Source organism: Varanus komodoensis, unplaced genomic scaffold (assembly GCF_004798865.1).
Source record: "Varanus komodoensis strain SLA01 unplaced genomic scaffold, ASM479886v1 scaffold77, whole genome shotgun sequence".
In the NCBI taxonomy this organism is placed as follows: domain Eukaryota; kingdom Metazoa; phylum Chordata; class Lepidosauria; order Squamata; family Varanidae; genus Varanus; species Varanus komodoensis.
The window spans coordinates 2,045,222-2,069,249 of record NW_025336442.1 but is presented as its reverse complement, the minus strand read 5'-3'; the positions used below and the strand labels follow the sequence as shown (position 1 = coordinate 2,069,249).

The 24,028-nt window shown below is 52.2% G+C and overlaps 3 protein-coding genes across 9 annotated transcripts in view; 2 read left to right on the top strand and 1 right to left on the bottom strand.

The window, feature by feature from the left end:
* Positions 1–2,201: 2,201 nt before the first annotated feature.
* PHYHD1 (phytanoyl-CoA dioxygenase domain containing 1) lies at positions 2,202–16,622 on the top strand. 3 transcript variants are annotated; one of them, XM_044453192.1, is made up of 13 exons: positions 2,202–2,293; positions 3,852–4,116; positions 5,150–5,308; positions 5,796–5,801; positions 7,900–7,975; positions 8,481–8,528; positions 9,687–9,742; positions 10,747–10,809; positions 10,899–10,920; positions 13,403–13,531; positions 14,312–14,428; positions 14,553–14,679; positions 15,505–16,622. In XM_044453192.1, the coding sequence occupies exons 2-13, from the start codon at positions 4,084–4,086 to the stop codon at positions 15,554–15,556; spliced, it is 888 nt and encodes a 295-aa protein (XP_044309127.1). In that variant the 5' UTR covers positions 2,202–2,293; positions 3,852–4,083; the 3' UTR covers positions 15,557–16,622. The 3 variants fall into 3 exon arrangements, with proteins under 3 accessions (XP_044309127.1, XP_044309128.1, XP_044309129.1); XM_044453193.1 differs by lacking the exon at positions 5,796–5,801; XM_044453194.1 differs by lacking the exon at positions 14,312–14,428.
* Positions 16,623–16,987: 365 nt separating this feature from the next.
* On the bottom strand, positions 16,988–21,718 carry DOLK (dolichol kinase). 4 transcript variants are annotated; one of them, XM_044453090.1, is made up of 3 exons: positions 21,695–21,718; positions 20,259–20,379; positions 16,988–18,810 (listed from the first exon to the last, which is right to left on the bottom strand). In XM_044453090.1, exon 3 carries the CDS (start codon positions 18,715–18,717, stop codon positions 17,146–17,148), a length of 1,572 nt encoding a protein of 523 aa, XP_044309025.1. In that variant the 5' UTR covers positions 18,718–18,810; positions 20,259–20,379; positions 21,695–21,718; the 3' UTR covers positions 16,988–17,145. The 4 variants fall into 4 exon arrangements, with proteins under 4 accessions (XP_044309025.1, XP_044309021.1, XP_044309023.1 ...); XM_044453086.1 differs by lacking the exon at positions 21,695–21,718 and adding an exon at positions 21,414–21,474; XM_044453088.1 differs by lacking the exon at positions 21,695–21,718 and adding an exon at positions 21,363–21,462 and having other exon boundaries at positions 20,255–20,379.
* Positions 21,719–21,818: 100 nt separating this feature from the next.
* The window catches only part of NUP188 (nucleoporin 188), a 41,482-nt gene continuing 39,272 nt past the window's right edge, over positions 21,819–24,028 (top strand). For both annotated transcript variants that reach the window (XM_044453101.1, XM_044453100.1), the window contains exon 1: positions 21,819–21,916. In XM_044453101.1, the coding sequence (XP_044309036.1) occupies positions 21,891–21,916 (26 nt within the window). In that variant the 5' untranslated portion in view covers positions 21,819–21,890. The remainder of the gene's footprint in view (positions 21,917–24,028) is intronic.

Genomic DNA, 24,028 nt, shown 5'->3' with positions numbered 1-24,028 from the left:
AGCCATGTGCCCAAGAAGTTGCAAGCATCATTCCATTACCATTAAGCACAAGCGTCCGCACAGGCCAGACGCTGCGGGAGAGCAGTGTGCCTGAAACAGCCAGAGGGAAAGGACTAACCGCGGGGAGACTCGGAAACCCATAGTGAGTCGGGTGGGGAAGGTGCTGAGGGGAGCAGGAGGTGGATGAGAGCAGCTGCCAGCGAGCAGAGAGCCGGGGGGAATGCTGGCTCCGAAGGAAGAGGAAGAGGTGGGCACCCAAGGGAGGGCAGTGCAGTCATGTGGCACTTCGAAAGCCTTGCTGCCCCGGAGGGGGCCCCACGGAAGGGTCCGCCCGGGAGACGGACCTGGCTCGCCTATGCAGCTTCGGAAGGGTGGGCCTCACGGGGTGCCAGCTCCCTTTATCATGCTCTAGCACAGGAAATTAACAGTTGCTCGCAAGGCGAGAGGTTCTGCAAAGCCTGCCTGGAACTCCTCTTGGTGGCAGTGACGTCAGCTGGTGTGTCTTTTGCATCGTGGTCGGTTAGAGGTGCGACTCGACAGCTTGACTACAAAGCGCTCCACACGGAATCCTCCAGCTGACCGCAAACATCTCCAGCTGGGTTGTTCACACACGGTTCAAAAAGAGGAAAGGGGTCCCCGGAAACCGAGGCTGCCAATCTGCCTACTGGTTGCACATGCCCAGGTATAGCTGCCAACTGCAAAAGAGTGATTATAATCTAAATCGGTTTGGGAAGTCTGGGGGCAAAAGCCCCTCCCCGAGCGGCACCTCCAGCACCCCCTAGTAATTTGACAGCTGTATCTGGAGAAAGTGTGCTGAAAAATCAAAATACTTTGGAGGCTAATTTTGACCGTCCTGCCTGCTCTTCCTACATGGGACCGGAGTCCAAACCAGGACTGGAGAGCCTGTCCATCGGAGAAAACCCTTCCAGTAGAGGACTGTCCCCGGTAGAGCAGCCCCCAGCGACTCCTTTAGCGAGACTGGAACAGCGGGGAGGAGCAGGGGCAGCTCCTCGGGGGCGGAATTCGATAGCCTTGCTCTCCCACATGTCTGCCGGGACGCTCCGAGACGCCGAAATGGGGCTCACAAAGAATGGTCCAGAAAGCTGGCAGCTCCGGGCCGCCGCAGTGGCTTCATTCTGCATGCGTCTGCCAGCTCCTGTTCCGAGCCGGACTAGTGGAATGCTGGAAAACGAGTTCTCCCCATCCCGTTCCCTCTGCTCGTCCCCATTCTGGCTCCGCAGTCTGGCAAATGCCATGGGGACCCGACTTGTGCTGCGGGAACGCAGAGGCCTCCCCTTGGAGATGCATGAGGGCGATTGTTCCGAGAACAAGACACGAGGCTGCCAGCTTCTGGGTAGCCTGTTGACGGGGCACGTGATGTTCCTCCGGCGTCGCTCTTGCCCTTCCCCAGCCTCAGGACGAGGGATCGAGAAGTCCTGGCACGACCCGTTGTTCTCCCCGCATCCTGGGGGAATAAACAGCGCTAGAACGCCTTAAAACAAAAGCTGTCATCTGCTCTTTTTTGGAACAGCACCTGGGAATTAACTGCTGGATAAAGGCTCTAGTCTGTGTTTTTCTCATTAAGGGCTGCCGGCTAGCTGCAGTCTTGTTTTATCTAAACATCACTGTATCCAAACAGAGGACAAAACAGAACAAAACAAAAGCAACATATGCTAAAAAGCGACACATGAACAGCAAGCAGAGAAAGAAAAACGGGCACTAACAGTTTATCCAGCACAGATGCTTAGCTAGCAAAGAAATGCCCCCTCCCCCCCCCGCACTCTGTTAATCTGTCACCTGGATGTGGAAGGCAGGGGAATCCGCGGAGCGTGTGGTTCAGCATTTAGCTCGGAGTTCATGGCACTGTCTTGCAGGCAATACGGCATTCCTGCTTTGGAGTGGTAGAGGCTGGAGGGTGCCTTGCATCAGCTGGCAGGGGAGTGGACCCCGCAGCCCGGAAGGGGCAACTCCGTGTTGGAGGGGCCTGTGGGGCCGCTTGCCAGGGGTGGTGGGGCCGCTTGCCAGGGGTGGCGGGCCGAAAAGGCAGGCCTACTTGAGCTGAAAGCTCCTACTGCTGCTAGAACGCAGCCTTGGGTATTTTGACCTTTGAGGATTACGGGGGGGGGGGCAGTACAAACATTGGGAAACCACTCAGTGACCAACAGTGAGGGCGTGGGTCCACGTTCATCGGAGGAATCCAGGAGCCTGGGTTTGGTCTCAAGGTCTAAGGTCCAAGGTTCTGCACCTCCACAGTATGGAAAAATTGTGGGAATGAACTGTGTGGCTGAGAAATGTGAGTGGGAAAACTCAGGCTGGAAGCAGGACTAGGGAAGCAGGGGGAGGCCGGAGATGCCGGCATGTCCGCTGGATAGAAGCCCCCAGATGCAGGACTGAATTGTTCGGCGGGGTTGTCCATCTGCCCCAAGGCAGGAAAGCCTGTGTGGCCAGGAGGAGCATCTCTGCTCCAGGCTCCCTGTGCGGCCAGCCAGGCTTTGCTGGATGGCCACGTCTGCCCTGCCCTGCCCTGCCCTGCCCTGCCCTGCCCTGCCCTGCCCTGCCCTGCCCCGCTCCTTCGGCCATGGCTGTAGAACAGCCTGAGGTGGCAACGAGTTGGCACCTCACTGCCTGCCCCACTTTGCCTCTGGCCCCTCCAACCCGGGGATGTGGCCATGCTGCTTCTCCTCGGGTGGAAGCCTGTTGTCCCAAAGCCATCCTTACGAGCCGTGCGGGTGCCGGTTTGCTTTTAATATGTCCCGATTATTCGTCCGTGGAACAAATGCAGGAAGACAGGAAGATGTCCCTGCACTGAACAGCTGTGGACACCACTGCCTCCTTCCACACCAGCCCGCCTGGCTCTCCTTCACGGAGGCCTCTCCAGGGGTCCCTCAGCCGTCCGTGGTGGCAGGGGAAGCACTCGGAAGAGGGCTTTTTGGTTGTGGCACTCCATCCCCGCGTCTGCTTGCCCCTCGAAGACAGAGCCATCTGTTCCCAATGTCAAGTCAAACGCTCTTCTAATTCCTCCAGGTTTTCAGAATGCGTCATTTGCTGTGCTTTCACCTCGCTGCGGGATCCCATGCCCGCCTCTGCAACACCTCACACAAAGTACTTTGTGTGTGTGTGTGGGGGGGGGGGAGTCATTTCTTAACACTGAGGGACCCCATTCATCTACTTTGGGAGGTTCAGTTCCAGTAAAGATGAGCTTTGAAGAGCAAAATAGATTACTGAAAAGCTAGAAAAGAGAACAGATCTTTGCTGGCATCAAAATGAAATACCAACCCTTAATAATAAGTATCCAAAGGTATGTTGATAGGAGGCGGCAAGCTTTCTCAGGATGTGCAAGAAAACTTACAAACGACTCTGGGAGCGCATTCTTTTGTGTGAGCACTTAGAGTTAATAAAGTAAACTTTTGTAAGATGGGAGCGGTTATAGATAGAGCAGCTATTTGAAAAAAAAGTTCTGCATTCGTTGTGTTGGAATATTGTGCTATTCTGGTGAGAAAACACCGAACCTGCGCAAACGGGCTTTCCACTCCACAGGAAGGCCAGCTTCCCGTGCAGTTTTGCTTCCGCTGCTCCTTTTCACTGCATGTGCTGCATCTTATACAAGGCAATACCCCGGACGGGGTGGATCACCCAGGTCGCTCCTGGGAGCTTGGACAGGGGTCCCTGCATGCTGACCGGCGGCAGTTGATGATCAGTAAGGGCCAGATAGGCTGTTTTCTGCACGGAATGAAGCATCTGGGTTCAAGGTGCACTGTTTCATTTCACTGCCAGTTCTCCTAACCTCCCAATTTTGTGGTGGGATTGATTTTGTTTTTAAAGGCTGTGCTTCTTTTGTTTTGATATGTCAGCTAGCTTGTAGCAGCTTGCGAAATGCTTGGCGACACAGTGACCATCTGGAGTGAACGCAAAGAGGACCGTCAAAGTCCAAAGAAGCACTGAGCTGACGTAACGGCACAGGGCCCCATGGTTTTATCATATGGCAAGAGAAGATCCGGGATAAGAGCAGTGGAGAATTAACTGCTCAGAAGGGACGCAGCGTGCCAACAGAGCTCTCTCCGCTGCTCGAGCATTTGACCTTCCATGGCCCCTCTCACTCGGGAGGAGATCCAAAAGGTAAGGCAGAGAGTGAGCAGAAACAAACTTGCACCCCGTCCCCAGAAAGGGGGAGGCAGGAAAGTTTGTGCCGGCCTGTGCTGGACAGTTGTTTTGATGTAGCAAACGGGGTCTTCACCCTTCTCCGCAACTGGGCCTTGCGGCCCGTGCGCACCGACTTGCTTTCTGCAAGCCGGGCAGTATACTGACGTTCTAATGGGGGGTGGGGGGGTGGGCAGGCTTTTTTCCAGTCCCCCTCCCTCATGGCCACGATTCGCCTCTTTTTCGGTTACCACCTCTAAATCTGAAATCTGCTCATCTGTCTCTCAAGAGATAAGCTGCTTGGGAGCCTTCTATAATCGGCAACGAGTTTGCGGGAACTGAGAGGCCGTTTCATCACAAACACCTCAAGCAGAAGGAGAGGGGAGACATGAACTCAAAAAAGGGGGGGGGGGAGAAAAAACCTGTACATTAGGGCAATCCCTCTTTGTCCCAGCCATTTCAACGGAAAAGTTTTTCCCATCAAGTAAGAGGTCCCCAACCCAGCATCTGCCAGGTATTTTGGACTTCAACTACCATCAGCCGTGGCCAGCATTGCCAGCTGTCAGGAATGCTGGGGACTGTAGTCCAAAACTCACAGAGGCTGCCCTGTGGAGGGAGTTTGCATACTTAAACCGGGTTTGGTAGCTGGGGTTCATGTTGGGTTGCATTCGGGATCCACCTTCCACGAGACGGAAGATCCTGTTGGCAAGAGGATCTTGGTGTTTTCAGGGTTTTGTCTTTGTCGGGATGTTTTATTTTCACCACTTTGATACTTCTGTGGGAAGCAGGCTTATCCCTTTGAATAATCAATCACTAGATACAAGAGCTGGCCTGTTTGTGGCGGGAGGGGAGAGATAGAGCCACCAGATGCTCCTCCTCCAGGTGGGTGCCCTTCCAGTGAGTTGGACTACAGTAACCATCAGCCTCAGTCACCTCAGCCTGTGCCTGGGCCCTTGGCTGTCTGAAGAGCTGCTAGAGGCCGGGCCGATGACAAAGGCATCTTCTCCCTCAGTTCCGCCGAGACGGATTCCTGGTCCTCGAAGAGTTTTTCAGCGCCGAGGAGTGTGATGCGATGAGGGCCCAGATCCAAAGGATCGTTGCCGAGATGGATGTGCCTCCGCACTGCCGCACAGAGTTTTTGACGAAGGAGCAGGAGCAGCTGCAGGCGCAGGTAGAGGGCTAGCGCAGCTGGCGGGGTAGCTTGTTCAGAGCAGGGGTGCTCAGCCTCCGGGCGGCAGGCTGGATGTGGCCCGTGGGGAGCCCCGGAAGCCCTTGGCCCCAGCTGCAGTCACTGGGCGGCTCTCCAGCTTTGCCCCCTCCTCCCAACGGCCTGAAATGCCTCTCCAGGTGCTTAGTCAGCAGCCGAAAGAGCCTTAAGATACGCTGGCCGTTCTGGCCTCGCACCCCTTTGCCCCTAGCCCTGCCCTCATGTTGCTTTCGGCTCAACCAGTCCCTGGAATGCGGCTCTGGAGAGCTCCTTCGGGATGGCTGGAAGGAGTCCGGCCCCCTTGATGGAAACCCCGGCGGCCTCGCCTGGCTGCACGAGCACCTTGCTGTGGAACGCCTTTGCATCCACGGTCGTTTTAAAGGATGTTTGTTTTCATGGAGATTCCCGTTCCTTCCTTCCTCAACACACTGGCCTTCCTTTCTGGGGAAAGATGCAGGTATGCAGCTTTGTGGTGTGCCCACAATCAAGCCCCTTTCCTTTCCTGCAGAGTAATTGTTTGCCAACCCTGCTTTAAAAACTGGCTCTGAGCATGTGTGGCCTTGCCGTTCAGGCTCACGTAAAACACGGCTCCTTCATGGCTGGAGGTGAAGAAGGCGCTTTGTGGTCCGCGTCCGGGGGGTGGGCGGCTGGGCGGCAGGTCAGGGCAGCAGGACCCAGGCAGCCGGCACGATACACCGGCCCGTTCAAAGCTGTGGTCAAGCAGCCCAGAGATCAAGGCGGGTGACAGAAGGGCAAGGTGGTGGTCGTGGCTACCATGTTTCCCCGAAAATAAGACAGTGTCTAATATATATTTTTTGGCTCACAAAAACATACTAGGTCTTATTTTTGGGATAGGTCTTATTTTTGGGGAAACATGGCAATCTGCTCACCATTTTCGGACCAATCGGAGATCCAACTTCTTCTCTTTGCAGTAAGCTGTAAGATTTTTGTCGCAAGAGTCCTCTAAGATTCTTTTCTTGTACTCGACAGAATAGCTCTTCTTTTTGCACTCATCTTGTCTGGGGGTCAAAATAATATTCGGTTTAAATCTACCATTAAATACGGTACCATACCATAATACTGTACGGGTAGAAGACTTACAAGACAGGAGTGAATGGCAAAGTTAAGAAGAGGGTGATCAGGGCAACGGGTGCCTTACCGTCCCGAGAGCAATTTGGCAACCGATCGCTGGCCAGAATGAGCAAAGCGCGCTTTCACCCTCCACGCCTCACAGGCACCTGACTGAAGGTGCTGACCGAAAAGTTTTTTGTTAATCATCAGTAAGGGAAAAGGGTTTTGTTAATCATCAGTAATCATCATTTGCTAACTGCCACATACCCTGCAACACTCCTTATCAGCTCACCATACCACGGAGGGAGCAGAGCCGCACAAGCCAGCTCCTGGCACAGGTGGGGTACATTTGGCATCGCTCCGCCTGTGGCAGGAGCCGGCGCTATAGAGGAAGCATCGGCTCATGCGGCTCTGCTCTCTGGGAGTGGAGGGAGCAGAGCTGCATGAGCATGTTTGCTCCACACAGTGCATTAAGTTAAAGTTAAGTTAAACAATGAAGTTTAAAAAGGCTTTTTATGTTCCCCACTGACCCTGGGAATAAACACAGCTAGGTCTTATTTTCGGGGTAGGTCTTATATTTTAGCAAGTACCAAAAGTAGTACTAGGTCTTATTTTCGGGGAAACATGGTACTTGTGAAGTAGGGCAAGGCAGGCCAATCCGAATAGGGCAGAGCAATCTGAATGCCAGTCAGGAGTCAAAAGCCAGAGAGACAAGCCTAGGAGAAGCGGGTACCTGGAGCTGGAGCAGGTGAAGCCGGGCATGGGCAGAGGCAGAGGCAGGAGCAAGGTGGCGGGCAGGGTCTCCAGAAGCAGGTTCCAGAAGGCACAGGGAGCTCCAACAGCACCAAGGCCCTTGGTTGCTGAGGCCGCGTCTGAAGGGAAGAGCCGCTTCTGAGCCCCTCCTCCCTCAGGGCTCCCAGGTGGCGCTCGCAACATCCCAGGTGGCTGCGATGGACTGTGGACCCAGGGCTGCTGTCCTGCTCTCTGGCCAGAAGAGGGAGCCCTGGTGCTGCCTCAGAACCACAGCTGTGCTTTGAGTGCTCATTTTGGGAGCATAGACCTTGGTGTTACTTTCACTTGTGAAACGAAACGTTTTAGCAACATGGAGGACTGTCCTTTTTGAACACTTTAACTTGTGGGGCATCCTGGGAGCTACTGGGATACCACAGAGGGTATTTTTGGGGTGGGGAGCAGGTTCCTATGTGGGTCTAACCTCCTTGCATTTGTAGTAACAAGAAGCCTGTGATGCATCAAATATCAGAGACTAATCTCACGGATCTCTTGCATTCCAACCTGGTGAATTTCTGATGCATTGGCCAGCAATGCCCATGATTCCCATGCTGGCTGGGCATGATGGGAGTTGCAGTCCAAGGCATCCAGAAGGCGCCAGTTTGCGGAAGGCTTGTGCCCCAGTGAAGAGTCAGGCTGCAGCATAAACGCTGATGCTAATGCAAATGCATGTTTGCTTTTTGGGATCCACCCAGGGCAGCGCAGAGTATTTCCTTACCAGCGGAGACAAGATCAGGTTCTTTTTCGAAAAAGGTGTTTTCAGTGAAAAAGGTAATCTTCTTTCGACCTAATGCTGGAGATACTCCCAGAGGTGGGAAACACGGCCAAAGATTGCTTTACAAGATGCTTGCTCTGTAGAGTTCCCATAAGCCAAAATACCTTTATAGCATTATCTCATTCAGTCTGACGTGTCCAGGTGAATCTGGGCCAGTCGCTGACTCTTGGCTGACCCTACCTCACAGGGTTGTTGTGACAATAAAATGAAGGGGAGGATTATATAAGCCACCAAGCTTCTTTGCAGGAAAAAGGTGGGATATCAGGATGATGATGATGAGGAGGAGGAGGAGGAGGAATCATTTTGAATCAGGGGAGTCACCAACATTCTCTGCCAACTTCTTGTATCTGTACATAAGCTGCAACTGGCCTGATTTTAGGGTTAGGGTTTGGGTTGGAGATGTGGCAAAAAGCTTATTTGAGCTGGTTCTGAGAGGCCTCCCAGTCCTCTGGCTGATCTGCTTTTCCCTTTCTTTCCATTTGGGTGTCCTTTGCTTCTTAGGAGAGTTTCTTGTTCCACGAGAGCGATCGATTTGCAAAATTGGCCATGGTAAGGACCGTGGGACTCCTATGGGGGTGGCATGGGGCGCCTGTAGCCCCCATGGAGGGGTTGCGTGTGTGGCAGTACTGGTCTGTGCTGAGATCCAGGAATGGCCTTGCTCTAAAATGGGATCACGTGGATTTAAACTGGAACTCTTAAGAGCACTTACCCAGCACGGTGTTCCACTGGATTTCAGAAAATCCAGACCTTACCTGGAGTGCTGTGTCCAGTTCTGGGCACCTAAGTTTAAAAAAGATGCAGGAAAACTTGGAAGCGTCCAGAGGAGGACAACAAGCCTGATTCAGAGACTGGAGGCCAAGCCCTGTGGGAGACCAGTGGGCCTGTCTGGCCTCAGAAAGGGAAGCCTGAGGGGAGACAGGACAGCTCTCGACAAGAACCTGAACGGCTGTCACAAAGAGGAAGGACAGGGCCTCCTCTTGTTCATTCCAGAGTGCAGGACACAGAATAATGGGCTGGAATTAAAATAAACCAGATTTAGACTGGACACCAGGAAGAACCTCCTGACTGTCAGAGCAGTGGAACCAATTACCTGGGGAAGTTGTGGGCTCTCCCTTGCTGGAGACATTCAAAAAGTGTCTGAACAGTCACCTGTATGGGATGGTGTGGCTTAGAGTCCTGCAACAGCAGGAGGTTGGACCTGATGGCCTTCTTGGCCCCTTCCAACTCTACTGTTCTACGATTCTACGAAATGTGGACAGCAGAAGTGTGGCACTTCTAGCTCACAGGCATAACAGAAACATAGAAACCGAGCAAGTCAGAAGGGGTCTCCAGGGCCATCTAGTCTGACCCCCGGCTCCAGCCGGTCCGCTCATGACATGCCCACCATGTGCATGGCCAGCCTAACTGTTTCCTGTGAGGGAGTCTTTTGACTCCCTGGGTCTCCTGGGGTTCCTGATTCCCTGGGCTGGATTCCCGAGGCTGGACCCCCCCTAGAGAAGGGGTAGGGGGGGCTGCGTGGCTGGGGCATGGAAGGGCAGCCACCCCTCCTAGAAAGGACCGGTTACCTTCCTCTGCATTACAGTGCGGAGAAAGGCAGAAGGCGGGGAGGACACCCAGTCAAGCCTGCGTGGGGCCTGGGGAAAGCAGTCCAGCCCCATTTCCGGGCTCGGGCTTTGGCCTACTTCTGCTTTTCTCCCGCTCTTTCAGCACTGCACGCCCACGACCCCATCTTCAAGCGGGTCACTCACGCCTCGCAAGTGCAGGTAAGCAGACGCACCATTTCTGCCTCTCAGGTGCATGTTTTGTCAGGATCAGTGCTCATTCGGGCTCCGCTGTTCCTGCAGCATCCCTAGTTGTTAAAGTTAGGATGTGTCTGCAGAGATTGAGCCCACTTCTCTCAAAATGCAACGTCGCAAGAGATTCCGGACTCTGCATCTGAACAAAAAAACCTAGAGGCACTTTTGTGATAGCATCTTGATCTCACCGTACATATGCGCACACACTGGTTGCAAACACAGAAACAGAGCGAGTCAGAAGGGGCCTCCTGGGCCATCTAGTCTGACCCCTGGCTCCAGGCGGCTCTGCTCATGACATCCTGGCATCTAGATGGAACCTTGGTTCCCTGAGCTTTGCTCCATTGGAACACATCCTGCCCTCCTCTGCAGGGGAAAAAAGGTCACGACCCACCTCTGTGTGACACCCCCTCACGTATCCATGTCACTAACAGGTCCCTTCTGAGTCTCCTCCAGGCTGAAAAGACCCAGTTCCCTGAGTCTTGCCTCATACGGCTTTCCCTGCAATCCAGTCACCATCCTAGTGGCCCTTCATTGCACCGATTCCAACCTTGCTATATCTCTCTTGTAATGAGGGGCCTGAATTGAACACAGTTCTCCAGCTGCAGGCACACCAGAGTTGTGTAGATTGGTAGTAATACCTCTCTCGACCTAGAAGCCACACTTCTGGCTATGCAACCAAGGGTGGCGTTCGCCCTCTTGACCACCGCATCACACGGCTGACTCATGTTCAGCCTGCAGTCGCCCAGCACCCCGAGGTCCCTTTCACAAGGGCTGCTCTCCAGCCACTTGTCCCCCAACCTGTACTTATGACACCCATTCCTATGCCCCAAGTGCAAGACCTTCCACTTACCCTCACGGAACGCCATCCTGTTGTCTCCTGCCCACTTCCATAGTCTGTCCAGGAAGAGAGCCACTGGTGGCTTGGACTGGGGAGCAATGAAGGGCTGCTCTAATTCTGGCATCTTTTGTAGGCGTTGGCAAAAGAAATTGGGCTCAGGCGTCCTGTGGTGGTGCAGAGCATGTACATCTTCAAGGTAATCTTGGCCTTCCCTCCATGTGGCAAAGAACAGGACGGGGCTTTGGTTTTTCGCTCCAGTGAAATGCTCTCTCTCTCTTTCCATAGCAACCTGGCATTGGAGGTGAAGGTGAGGCCTGCATTCTTCCCCCACTGCAATGCAGAAGTGCTGAAGGGGCTGGCTTGGCCTGCCTCGGAGTCCCACTGCACCCCTTCAAAATGCCCCGTTCGGTTATCCTTCTTTCCCTGAACACCAGTCTCTGGGTGACTGCCCCGTTTTGGAATGGGTTTCCCTGCTCCCGGCTGTAAATGCTCGAAAGGTGTCTTTCCAGTCTTTCCTGTGAACGGCGAGAGCTTGAAGTTAACCTAAGCAGGTCTGGAGAGCACCTGAGGGCCAGCCCACCAGTGCAAAGTCCGCACAGTGGAATCGGAGGAGGTTTGACGCCCGCTGCTGCAGCACAAGCCGGCGCTGGCACTGCTGCTGCAAAGTGGCGAGAGAGTTGCCCTTGGGACTTCAGAGATCTGGGTTCAGACCCACTCGGTCTTGAAGCTCCCTGGGTGACTTTGGGGCAGTCACTGACTCAGCCTAGCCTACCTCACAGGGACGTTGTAAAGGTAAGATAGAGGAGGAGGAGGAGGGTTATGTAAATTGCCTTGGGGTTCACTGTTGTCTTCAACTTTCTTACATCCACACATCATGCAGAACCAGGCAATCGGATGGGGGGTTTCTACCCCCACTGCACAGAATGCAGCCTGGCTGGGGGGGCGGGTGTCTGTCCCCTGTCAGTGCCCCCAGCTAGCAAGTCAGAGGGAGAGGCCAACCCCGGGCGTTTGTCACTTGGAAACTCAATGCTTGCCTGAGAAAGGTCAAGCACAAAGCATTTACCTTTCACAGGTAGTAACAAACCTGGGAATGAAACTTGAGAGGTAGTTCTATAAACTCTGAGATTAGTCAAATGGAGGTGGGGAGCACAGGGACCAAAACTGAAGTGGTCCCGTGTGCCTCTCCCATATTTGGAGGCAGACAATTTTTTTAAACAATAGAAGCATTTGCATTGTGGATTTTTTGAAGGGTGTTAGAAATTCCCTGAACAACAGGGGTATAGAAACACCTCCAGCCAAAAGGGCCAAACTCCATCTTGGATAAGCTGTTGAGGGCCACGTGCCAACAGCTGGAAACATTCCGATGTTTCAGTTTTTCACTAATCCGTACTGAAGACTCATTGGAAGCCCTCCATCCTTTGAGAATGGGGAAAACGTTGTTCAAAAGCTATGAAGCTACCACACCCTCAGTGCTGGGGTCAGGAAGAAGGATCCATGGGGCAATTGGTCTTGCAGAGACACAGGCCTGCCCCCCTCTTCCAGAGCCCCCCCCCCAGGTTACAAGGGCGGGAAAAAGGGTACAGAGGTCACCGGGGGGGCGATGCGGCACTGCTCGGTATTCGAAACGGAAGCCTCTGCCTGCAGTATCACTGTCACCGATAGCATTACAATCAAGAGAAGGGCAGAGCAACGAGATGAGGGCTCACAGCTGCAAGGGCTTTCGAAATTTCTACCGCTGGGAACACCCCCCCCCCCCCCCGTGCGGGGGCTTCTGCGGCCCCCGGCAGAGGAGTGGGAGGCAGGCAACCCACGACCGCCACCACAGCCTGCAGCTGTGCACAGAGGAGTGCCAAAAGCCTTGCGACCACACAGGCGCTGGCTCGGCACCACGTCCGGCTGTGGAGGAGATACTCATGCAAGGAGGCCAGCCCTGTTGGAGGCAGGCGCTGGTGGCGGCCATGTTAGATGCGCAGGTGCTAATCAGGACGGGCCCCATGGCCGCCCTGCCATTCCCGGGGAAGTGCCACACAGCCGGGTATTTGTGGAGGTGGATCCAGGTCAACCAACCTCTCCCTAGTGGTTTGCACCTCCACCAAGGGAATTGGGTCTTAATTCAGTCTTGAAACACTCCAAGAGTTTGCCCTAGAGAGGAAATCGCGCATTTTTGCTGGGAAAATTCTCCCCCACCAATGCATCAGGAATCTTACATCCTTGCACGACACCAGTGCTTGCAACATTGCAATGGCTGGAGACACAATTATCGACAGATGGGAGCCACGCCAGAGGCAGAATTGCTCTTCGTACCTTGCTGGGCACAGGGATGGAGCGTACCATTGTGCTCATCCTCCGGTTGGGCCTCTGAACAGTCACCCTGGGGCAAGACAATGGACTGCACAGCCTTGCTCTGATCCAGCTGGGATTGTTCTTAGGACCAGCAAATTCGAGAAACCATTGTTTGCAAGCCACTGCCGATCCAGCATGTGTAGCCAGAGCTTGACTTTGGTTTGCGGACCAGCATGTGGCTCAACGGGCAGTTGGCTGTGCATCTGAACGAGCAAACCACGGTTTGAGATGGTGCTGTACCCAGGATTCATTGGAGAGGTTGGGGAAGAGGAAGTTGATCAAACCATGCATTTTGGCACGGATTATATCCTTTCAAAATTCCTTAACAGCACATGGAAAACATCATAATGGTAAAAATAACAGCAGTAATTATACTGCACGTTCCCGGATTGGCACTGCTTCTGCACTGACTCGATGTGGGCGTGTGTGTTCTGTGTTGCTCTTAGTGACTCCGCATCAGGATGCCACGTTTCTGCATACAGACCCTCTGGGCAGGGTTGTGGGTCTCTGGATAGCCCTGGAAAATGCCACACAAGAGAACGGTTGTTTGTGGTTCATCCCTGGCTCCCACACAAGTAAGAAATGGAGGGTTTGGGATTTTACAGAACAAAATGGGGTCTTTTGCAATCACGTTCCTTTTGGAGAAAATCAGAAAATGTTAAAGTAGGAAAGGACATTTCTTAAGTTGAGTGACAGACAAGCATGTGCCCAAGGTCCACGTCTGTGACGGAGTCCGCAGGGCTGGAAAGTGGACAGAGAGGCTGTTGTGCAGGCGAGGCAGGGACGGCGAGCAAGGTCCGAGAGAGCAGGTACTCGCTGCGGGAACCCTAAACGCACGCATGTTGGGTGTCCAAGGCCCTGGCCCGGGCGGGCGGAGCCTCAGGCAGGTCCCGCCTGCTTGACGTCTTCGCGAGTTCTGCCAGGTGCCCCGGCTTGGTCACACGCCCTGCTCCTGGCCCCCCTGCTGAGACGTTCGGCACACCTACCATAGCTGCATCCATGCTAGGTCTACTGTTCATAAATAAATACAAGGTTTTGGCCTGGCGCCGAGAGGCACACAGTGTGGGTGCCAGGCGGACCTCTCTGGGGAGCGTATTCCATAACCCTTCGTGTGCAGGAGCTTTCCTGCTCATGAAAGTTTTCTCTGCAGCAGGCAGAAACCGCATCCGGTCCTTGGGCTGCACGAGGTGCCGCATGCCTGGAACGGCTCCTGAGGGCCGGCTCCGTGTGCCTGCTCCCCACGGGTTCAGGGCTGCAGCTGGGCCCTGTGGGAGCGCTCCTGCTTGCGGGCATGTCCCCTAAGGGCATCGGTGGTGCACTGCCCCTTCCTGAGACGCCGTTTCCTGGGATTGCAGGTGGGATCACTCGTCAGATGGTCCGAACCGCGCCTGGGACGGTGCCATGTACCACATTTGTGGGCCGCGAGCAGCCGTACGAGGAGAGTCGGTTTGTTCCTGCCCCTGTTGGGAAAGGTAAAACGAGGGCACAGAAAGCGTGAGAGCGAGATGACGACAGGGTGCTGCGGTGGGAGGCCGCCTGCCCCGCTCCGCTGCGCTCCTACCGAGACGGCGCTGTCCGTGTTTTGACTGCACGTAGGTGGCACTGTGCTCATTCACGGGGAGGTCGTCCATAAAAGTGAGCACAACTATTCGGAAAAGTCCCGCCACGCCTACACGTTCCACCTGATGGAGGCCGAGGGGACCACCTGGACTGCAGAAAACTGGTAGGAAGGAGGATCCCAGTCTGGGAGGGGAGCTCAGCGACCCGGACGTGCGAGTGGCCTCCGGCAAAAGGGAGCACCATAGCAACAGGCCGGCAAGGCTGTGGCCCCGCACCAGGCCCTTCTGGAGGACGTGGCTTGTCGTGTTGAGGCCTTGCGGGTTGGGGGGATGCAGGCAGTGAGGGCACAGGGCCCGGGTTTGGGTCAGAGGAACTCCTGGGGGGTGAGCGGCAACAAAAGGGATGGGCCAAGATGCTAACCTCTTTAAAGTTTCTGTCACCAGTGATGAAGAGGCATCTCCCTCTCTGGCTGGGAGGGAAAAGGCACAACAGCCCGGCAACGAGCAAGCGGCTGGGCGGGAGGCATGGCTGCCGGGACCGGTCCCAGAGGACGGGCCTGGCCCCTCGGTGACCCTGAGGCACCACACCCCGTACCAGAACTTTCCTTCAGCTGTTTCATGAGCCGGCCCACCCAGTGCCCTTGCAAACTGGTGGCTCTCGCTGTATCCAGTGGGCGCAAGCCTCGTGGCCGGATCCCGCGGTGCGTGGAGAAGCCTTTTGCTTTCTCTGCCCCTAAGCTCCCACCCGTCGGCCTCATGGGACGAGTGCTTTTGGTTCTGGCATTGAGGGGGACAAAACCGGCTCCCTCTCCACTCCCCCAACTCCGCACTTTTACGCCTCTGCCACATCCCTCCCCCCTCCCCTTTTTCCCCAAGCTAAACTCTCCCGGAGGCGCCAACCTTCCCTCACGGGGGAATCGCTCCAGCCCTTGCGTCATCATGGCTGCCCTTCTCTGAATGGATCCCTTTCCATTTCTCTCCTCTTCCAGGCTTCAGCCAACTCCCTCCTTGCCTTTCCCACCTCTATACACACACAACTAAGAACCGGGATCCTCCGAGCGCGACTGGCTGGTGGACTCTTGTGCCTGGGGCACTCCTGCCGGCTGCTCCTGGTTTTGGAGCTAGGTTTTTATTCCTGGAGTTTCTTCCTGGAGCACCTTTTCGCCTTTGGCTGGGAAGGCTGTGCTGGTGGCCCAGGCTCTGAACTGTGGCTGAGCAGGCCTGAGTTCGAACTACCACTCAGCCATGAAGATCCTTGGTGGACTCTGGACAAATCCCCCCTCCCCCCACAGCAAGGATGTGACAATAAAAGGGAACGGAGCCCCTTGTAGCAGGGCCCCCACTCTCTGAGCTTGTATGCACACCTGCAGCTTCTGACAGTGCGTTGTGGGCACGCTCACAAAATGGCTGCCATGGGGACACACCTGGTCTCAGGACACACATTTGGCAGTGGCATTCCAGGATTTTAAAATCTCCCCCTGTCCATGTGTTAAATGCAAAGGGAAACATTTAGGATGGTTCCTCAGCAGCTGCTAAATGCAGGCCTGCCGCCTCTGGTCAAGGAGGCAGCACATTGCCAGCGGGGCCGGTAGTCACGGATCGCCTCCTCCCTCATGAATCTGTCCTTGCGTCTGCAGTTAAAAAGCTTCTCATCCTAAGCTATTTATATGGTACATAGAAACGATTTAAGTTTCCTTTTCAAAATAGAAGTGAGACCTGCCAAATTGGTTCCCCGATCAATTTAAGGTGCAGGAGACTTGCTATGGAGCCCAGACCATTCTGGAGTGTGGGGAGGGGGAGGGAAGTGCCCAAATCTCAGTAATCCAAGTTACCTGAAGGACTGTTTCCTATATGTACCTGCTTCCCCCTAAGCTCACCTTTAGAAGCTCCTCTCTGGGCGTCCCTGCTGAATAAGGGGAGTGGTATTCCAGCTGGGAAAGGCTCTTCTCACGGCGGCTGACCTGCTCCTACCTTGAATGTTTGTTTGGTACCTGGAGAAGACCTTATTCTCTCTTTCAGCCCTTTAAATGTGTTTTCCTACCAGATCTTTGCTGCTGGCTTTTGTTTTCTATGTGTAAAAAGTATAAAAGTACAATGTATTATTACATCTCATGGAAGTGAATGTCATGATTTAGCCATGTGCTGGGACCTAAGTGTTGCTTTTATCCTGATAGTTTAATGTACTTGGCTCTATAATTTAATTATATCATAAATCTTGGCTTGCAATATTTGCAGCCTTGGGCATCATTTCCTCATAAAGAGAGGGTCATTAAACAAACAAGAAAAATGGAAATACAGGGCGGTGGGGAATGTTCCAAGCTCAGCTTCCTGTTTGGGCCTACAACTCCCATGATCCCTCACCACTGGCCAGGGTTGATTGGAGTTACAGCCCTCCAAGTGCTTTTGCCCACAAGTCACCCATTCCTAGTTGCAAAAGTGAAAGTAAAAATGACCACAAAGGACAGACACCTGTGCATTTCACTTTTAAATAATAATTTGGACATGGTTATCCATTTCACATCTTAACAGCCATGGTTATCACTTTGATCACACTGGCTCTGATAAAGCACAAATACGAATATAACCCATCGCTACCTACCAAGGAGTACCTTTATTCCCACAAAAGTTCCCTAAATCATTAGCAGGATCTGGAGGTAGAGAGGCAGAAGTAAATTATCCACTTGGCTTGTGTAGGCTTCCAACAGGGAAACCAAGCTAATGCAAGCCAAAATCCAGGAGTAGCTGGCATTCAGATCCACAGTGCTGTCAAAGATCAGAATTACGGCTACAGTAATGATCTGTGCGAAGATGGATGTCATGGTGCCTTCAAAGGTTTTCTTGGTTCCAGGCCATTTGATTTCCCCAACCGTGCTACCAAAAATAGAGGCCACTGCATCCCCGACCCCTACAGCCAGAACTCCCGAGTAGGGAACCAAAGCTCCTGCCCCAGCCAAGGCACCCCTGGGGGCACAAGGTCTGGGGAAGAGCCACACCGGGAGGGACATGCCGAGGAGAAGGTAGATATGAGTCAAGATCAAAGGCCCGCTGTCTCGCTCATCCAAAAAGAGGGAGAGCAAGTTCCTGAGGGTGTGTCCAAAAGGTTTGATGGTAAAGTATCGGATGTACTCAAGCAGGATAAAGACTGCCAGGCACACCACAGCGGCCACGTAGAGCAGCTGGTGGTCACAGATCAGTCCTGGAATGTATGTTGCCACCACGATGAAATGGAAGTACTTTCTGGTGATGGTTGAGGCTTGGTGTTTTTTAGAGCCAGAGGCCCGCTTGGAATTTTGATAGAAAACCACGGTGCATGCCGAGGCAGCCAAGAGGCTCCAGTAGGCCAGGAGGAAAACTCTGGTCTCTGTTTGAGAAAGGAACTGATAGAGCCAGAGCAAGGGATTCCCCCGGATCAGGCGGGACAGCCATGGCATGACGACGCCCAGCCCCAGCACCGCAGTCATCATATGGAAAAACACAGAAGAAATCCAGGTCCCAGAATCCATGAAGAAAAAAAGCACGGCAAAGAAGATCCCCAGGAGGACCACTCCCACCACCACCACGAGCAGGAAGAAGTCGATTGGGTCCCCTCTGCTCTCACTCAGGTTCAGAGAACGTTTGATGAGCTGGTTGAGCATAAAGCTTATCCCGGTAAGGACGAGCAGGGCCTCCCCGGGGGAGAAGCACCGGGGCAGCAGGTACAGCAGGGCCATGCTGAGGTAGACAAAGATGAGCAGCACCTCGAGGACCTCAATCACTTCCGCCACCGTCAGGGAATGCTTCATGGTGTAGACGATGAGGCTGCCCGCGACACCGGAGAGCAGGCAGGTGTTTGTGGGCACCGGCTTCGTAACCCCGAGCGCGATCACAGAGAGGAAGAGGGCGATCGCCATGCCCGTGGAGGCCACCATGGTGCCAAAGCGCTCGAAGTACACGATGCCGGCTGCGCGGCATCGCTCCTTCAGCACGATGCCCAGCAGTGGGACAACCATGCAAGCGGGGACCAGGCCGCTGTTGGCCCCCGTCCGGAACTGGAACACGGCGCTGCCCTGGTGGAGCAGGTGGTCCCACTTGAACTGGATGTAAAACGCCTGGACCGCGAGGGCGAGGGTGCACCAGGAGAAGCGGTCCCACACCACGCTGTGCACACACAGCACAACTGCGAACACGATGAGAGACTCCACGAGGACCGGTTTGTTGAGCATGGTGGCACCTGAGCTGAAGCGGGTTGGAGCGAGTCGTTTTAAAGGGAATTGCTCCTCCACCAGCAGAATCTCACTCGCATCTCAGGGCTGTTCCTGGAAGCCAAAGAAAACCCGAAGCATGAAGAAAGTGCCCGTGCCGCCTGCCTTCCTCCTGCACTGGGGGAAGCACCGCGGCTCATACTTTGCAGCGCCTGATCCAGGCAGCTTTGCTCCCTCTTTATTTGTGCTGCTGCGGCTTCAGGAAAGCCTTTGACGTTTAGAAGTGGGGCTTATTGCTTGGCTTGCCAATGCACGTTTTTACTACTGCTGATTTTTACTTGTTTATCACTGCTGGCTTGTTACTGTATGTTAACCACCTTGAACTATATGAGAACAGCCGGGGCATTTAAGCGTGTATATGAAGGACAGGTGGAGGAGACAATGCCTACCTTGCGACACGGCACTTATAAACACCTGCTGCCTTAAGCACGTGCACACCCGTTCCTGCACAATGAGGGGAAATGATCAGACGTGTCCAGCTGCGTTTTGCAGTGACATCACTGTATGTCATTCATCTGAACTGGGCAAATTATAACTAGCACAATTTATATATTGTGCTGGTCAGACGAACGCCATAAAAGTGCTCCCGCACTTTCTAATGCAGGGGTGCTGAAGTGCTGCTTGTGAGCCAAAGCCAGCTCCCCTGGACTCCACAGATGACAATGCCTTTTTCCTCCTCCTATTAGGAGGGCCTTTCCTCCAACTGCGTATTATTTAATGGTTGCCCAACTTTTGTACAGTTTCCCCACACATTTTAAAAAACTGAAATGCCCCTCCTAAAACTGATTTGCAGGCAAGCGCTTTGTGCTAAAAATATGCTGGTGTTTTCAATATGTTGGCCCCTCTTGTTGCCTTTGGCTCATCACTGGAATGTGGCCCCTGAAAGCGTCTCCAAAATTTCTCCTTTGGACTGGGAGAGGTTTGACAACTCTGCTGTGATGCTTGCATGTTACACTGATATATAAATAGCACAGGGGGAGCAGTTGGTCTGAAAAGCTGGCTACTCTAAAGAATGAAACAAACAGATGTGGTACTAGTGCTAAGTTTGTGAAACATCTGAACTTGTCTGTATGCATTCCTACTGAAAGAAGTACAGCATCCCACAGAATGAGACCCACTTGGCACCAACTCTGTGATGTTTTTGGCACCAGGTTAAGACAGCCCTCTGAACTAAGCCTTTTTAAAGATACTTAATGGCTTGATGGGTTAGGCATTTTAGCAGGTCTGTTCTGCTTTAAATACTCTTTTAGCTCTTCAGTTTTGGAAACATGTTACCATGTTTTATTATGGTCCTGTTTTAGGGACTGTAGTAAACCACCCAGAAAGCCTTGGCTATTGGACAGTATAGAAAGGAAATAAAGTGTGAATAAATAAAGATAATTTATTTAATTTATTTATTATTAAAACAAATAAAGATAATAAAGTTCTGGGTCAGAATTCTACATGGAGCACAGTATCCATGTGTATGGAGCACAGTATCCAATGTTACACTGCTTACCTACCATGTTGTGTCAGTGTCATGGAGAAAAGCACGGATGTGGGAAATCGCAATCCAATACTTGTTCAGTCATAAAGCTCAGAAGGCAGGTAGGTGGAGCTGGGCAAGCCACCCTCTGTGCACCTCTAATGATAAAATGAGATCAAGGAATATAATTACATACCCCTAAGATCTAAAACACAGCAAGCAAAAATACAAATCATTCTATATTCTAGCAGGAAGTAGTTCCCTTTCCAACCCCTTAACTGTCCCCCTTCATCTATTTTTTGAAAATATATAATGGAATCAAAAAGGAAAAAGGGGGATCATCACATAAAGACATTAATTCCAAGTAATTATTCATAACTCTGCTAATAAAAATACAAAAATTTAACTTTCCTTTTTCAAATGTGTACATTAAAAACACGATGCTATGGTTGTTTAAATATGACAAAGGATAGAATTGTGAATTTAAACAAGCAACCCATATAGCTAAGTAAACATTCAGCTGGAATGGGCCACTGTGGATAGACATTCAATACACTAGGAGTCATTTATGACAATCCCTGTTACTTCTCCACATGTGCCATCTTGTGCCAGCAAATATCTGGGTCTTCCCCACAGAGGTCACCCATATTTCTCATGGCTCTTTAACATAACTAAAAAAAAGGAATGGCCAATTCTCTCTCCCTTTGGGGGTAATATATGTCCCCTTGGAGTCAAGAAACTGTAGCAGGCTAGACTGTCTTGATGGTTTGAAACTCCGATTTATCTTTGCTCAGCCATAACTAGTACATTTCTGTTTATGTTGCTTTCTTTCCTTTCAATCTACATACAAGACAGTGGAATGTGCCATCAAGTCATCTGCAACTCTGGGTATGAAAGCTCTTCAACATGCCCTATCCACGACAGCGTTGCTCAGTTCTTGTAAATTCAAGGTAGTGGCTTCCTTTTTGGAATCCATCACATACTTGGGTGCCCCTCCCAATGTATATATTTCCCCAGAATTCCATAGGTTCTCATGAACTAATTAGGGTTTATATTAAAATGCAATATAGCGGTCCAGATATAAGTTAAGATTCAGAACTCAAAGTCCCAAATGCAGCTATGGTCCCTGCACGATGCCCACCCCTCATGCAGGAGAGTGTACTGAGAATCGGGAGAGCTGGATTCAAATCACCTCTCGGTCATGAAGCTCCCTGGCTGCCTCTGGATCAGTCACTGCCTCTCAGACTAACATACTTCACAGGGTTGTTGTGGGATGAAAAAAGAGAGAAGGACCAGGTAAGCTATAGAAAAAAGTCAGGAAATGCAGTAAATGAATAAAATAAGGATAACACAGGCATTAACACACAAAACCAGCACCACACCGAAGGGGGACAGAGAAAGCATCTGCAAGGGTCTTCAACTGGAGGGACCGCCCCACCCCGCTTTCCCACCACCGCCCTCTGGCTAACTCACCCTGGAGGCCGCCATTTTAGCAGACGCCGGGGTCCTGACGTCATCGGCTCGCGCCGCACTAATTCCCGCTCACCCAACCGTCGAAGGAAGAGGGCGCGCGGGGTCACGTGACTCCCCTGTCCGCGGTCCTCCTTCACCGTTTGGGCAAGTGGCTGAATTAGAGTGAGGGGAGCGAGTCACGTGGCGGGGTGGCAAGATGGCGGCCGGCGGGCGGTGCGTGAGGTAAATGGTGGGAGCGCGCGAGAGAGTCTCTGCCCGCTTGAGGCGGGTGTGGGGCGGCGGCAAAGGGGCTGCTGAGGCGCGGCAGCCGCGGCGTCCTGAGGCGGGCTCGCTGCCTGGGAGCCCTCCGGAGAGGCTTGTGGTGCCCGGAAGCCGGCGGGTGTCCCATGGCTGAAGCTGTGGGGGCAGAGCTTTTCCCTGCAGGCGGCCCCCCGCGCCGTTTTATGATTACACTGATTACCTGCCTTACACCCCACTCTCTGAAAGAGATCGGGGCGACTTACGCGGCCTTCTTCATTTTGTCCTCACGACAACCCTGTGAGGTAGGCTGACGGTCAAGAACTGGCTGGAAGTCAGTCAGTGGGATTCGTGGCGGAAAAGGGACTAGTACCTTTTAAATTCAGATTTAGTTATCCATATCGTCCCATTTTTTTCTCCTCTTGGGGGAGCCCAAGGCAACTCAAATCTTCTCTAGTTTATCCTTAGAACAGCCTGTGAGGTAGGTAGGCAGAACGTTAGTGACTGACTAAGTAGTTCTTGGAATTTCATGGTTGAACAGAGACTAGGATCCCTGTTTTCAATGTGCTTATTTTATATTTATAGCGTACGATTTTCCCTTAAGCTAAAGGAACACGAAGTGCCCCACATGATCCTCTTCTCCATTTTACTTTCACAAGGAGGTAGGCTGAGAGTGTGTGACTGGCCCAAAGTCACCCAGTGAGTTTCATGGCTGAGTGGGGAGTTAGAACCCTGACCCCTGTCAGCACTAACCACTACACCACATTGGCTGTCAGGATGATGGGAGTTGTAGCCCTAGACATCTGGAGGGCACCTGGTGAAGGAGAACACTCTCTTTGGGAATACATTGATATGGTTGTTAATAAAATATGTAACATTGTGCACTCTTGTATAAACATGCTCAGTGGTGTGTGACATGTCCACATGTAGGGAGGAAACGTTGCTGATGGGAGTAGGTGACATAAACGTATCTAAATTCATGTATGTATACAATATACTTGCACACCTTTGCTAATTGTGAACTGTGCAGAAGGCTTTGGCTATTGGGTAGTATAAAATGTAATAAATTAAGTGAAAATGAATTGTCAGAGGACATGAAGTCACGTTTGAAGAGCTTACAATCTGAAATTCACTAGAAGGGAAACAACAGGAAAGAAAATGGAATTGTATTGCTTATACCTATTTAGATTTGGGTAATGGCTCTATTATTTAAGGCAGCCTCTGGGAGTTTTGGAGTACAACACATGGCATGGGCAATACTTGTAGTATTGGAAGAGTGAAAAGAACTGTTTGATACTGAATCATATGGGTAGGGACCTGTACTAAAAGGTTGATTGTAGCTTGTCATGGAATGTTGCTGAAACGTGGTTATCTTGTTTGAACCCAGCTGCGCTAAGAAGTTATGGCTTGTGAACCATGAACAACTCATGCAGAGAACTCCTGGCTTCTTGTTGGGTTGTGAATGTATGTTATTCATAATAGATTTTCATCGTATTTGGAGTCAAGCAGCACAAAAATCCATGTTTCAGCAGCAACCCACAGTCATCCTATACTCACCCCAGGAGTGTGGATTATCATGTTGTCTGATGCCCGTCTGTAGGGTCACGAACATGGTATAATTTCCACTGACTGGCAGTGTCTTTCCCAGATTTTAAGATCTTTCCCAGCCAGGAAAGTGGGGGCTTGAATTTGGGCCCCTTTTCATGCTCAGCATATGTTGTACCCCCTGCACATACTCCTTTCCAATATAGAGAACCTACCTTACTTATGCTGAATTAGTCCTTTGGTCCTCCTAGCTTAGTAGTGTGAACTTGGGCTGGCAGCAGGTCCTGGAGTCTTTCCCAGCGCTGCCCTAGAATTGCTGGGGATTGACTTTGCAGCCTCCTTCATGCAGTGCCAGTAATATGCCCACTGTGCTCTGGCTCTTTCCCAGGAAGGAATTAAATGGATTAGCATGTGTACACACAGATATGCACATGTTACTTTAGGCTTAGTCAGAAGTATTGTTATTAGTTGATCAATTGTGTACATGTACTGTACATGCATTCATGTATCTGCATGCATTTGTACATGCATTAAAAGCTACATGCACAACAT

Bases quoted from the DNA above. Each gene is read 5' to 3' on its own strand.
- PHYHD1 (XM_044453192.1), top strand. From the start codon at position 4,084: ATGGCCCCTCTCACTCGGGAGGAGATCCAAAAG. The intron at 13,532-14,311 runs GTAAGAAATGGA...CTGGGATTGCAG, and splicing joins CATCCCTGGCTCCCACACAA to GTGGGATCACTCGTCAGATG. The intron at 14,680-15,504 runs GTAGGAAGGAGG...CTCCTCTTCCAG, and splicing joins ACCTGGACTGCAGAAAACTG to GCTTCAGCCAACTCCCTCCT.
- DOLK (XM_044453090.1), bottom strand. From the start codon at position 18,717: ATGCTCAACAAACCGGTCCTCGTGGAGTCTCTCATCGTGTTCGCAGTT.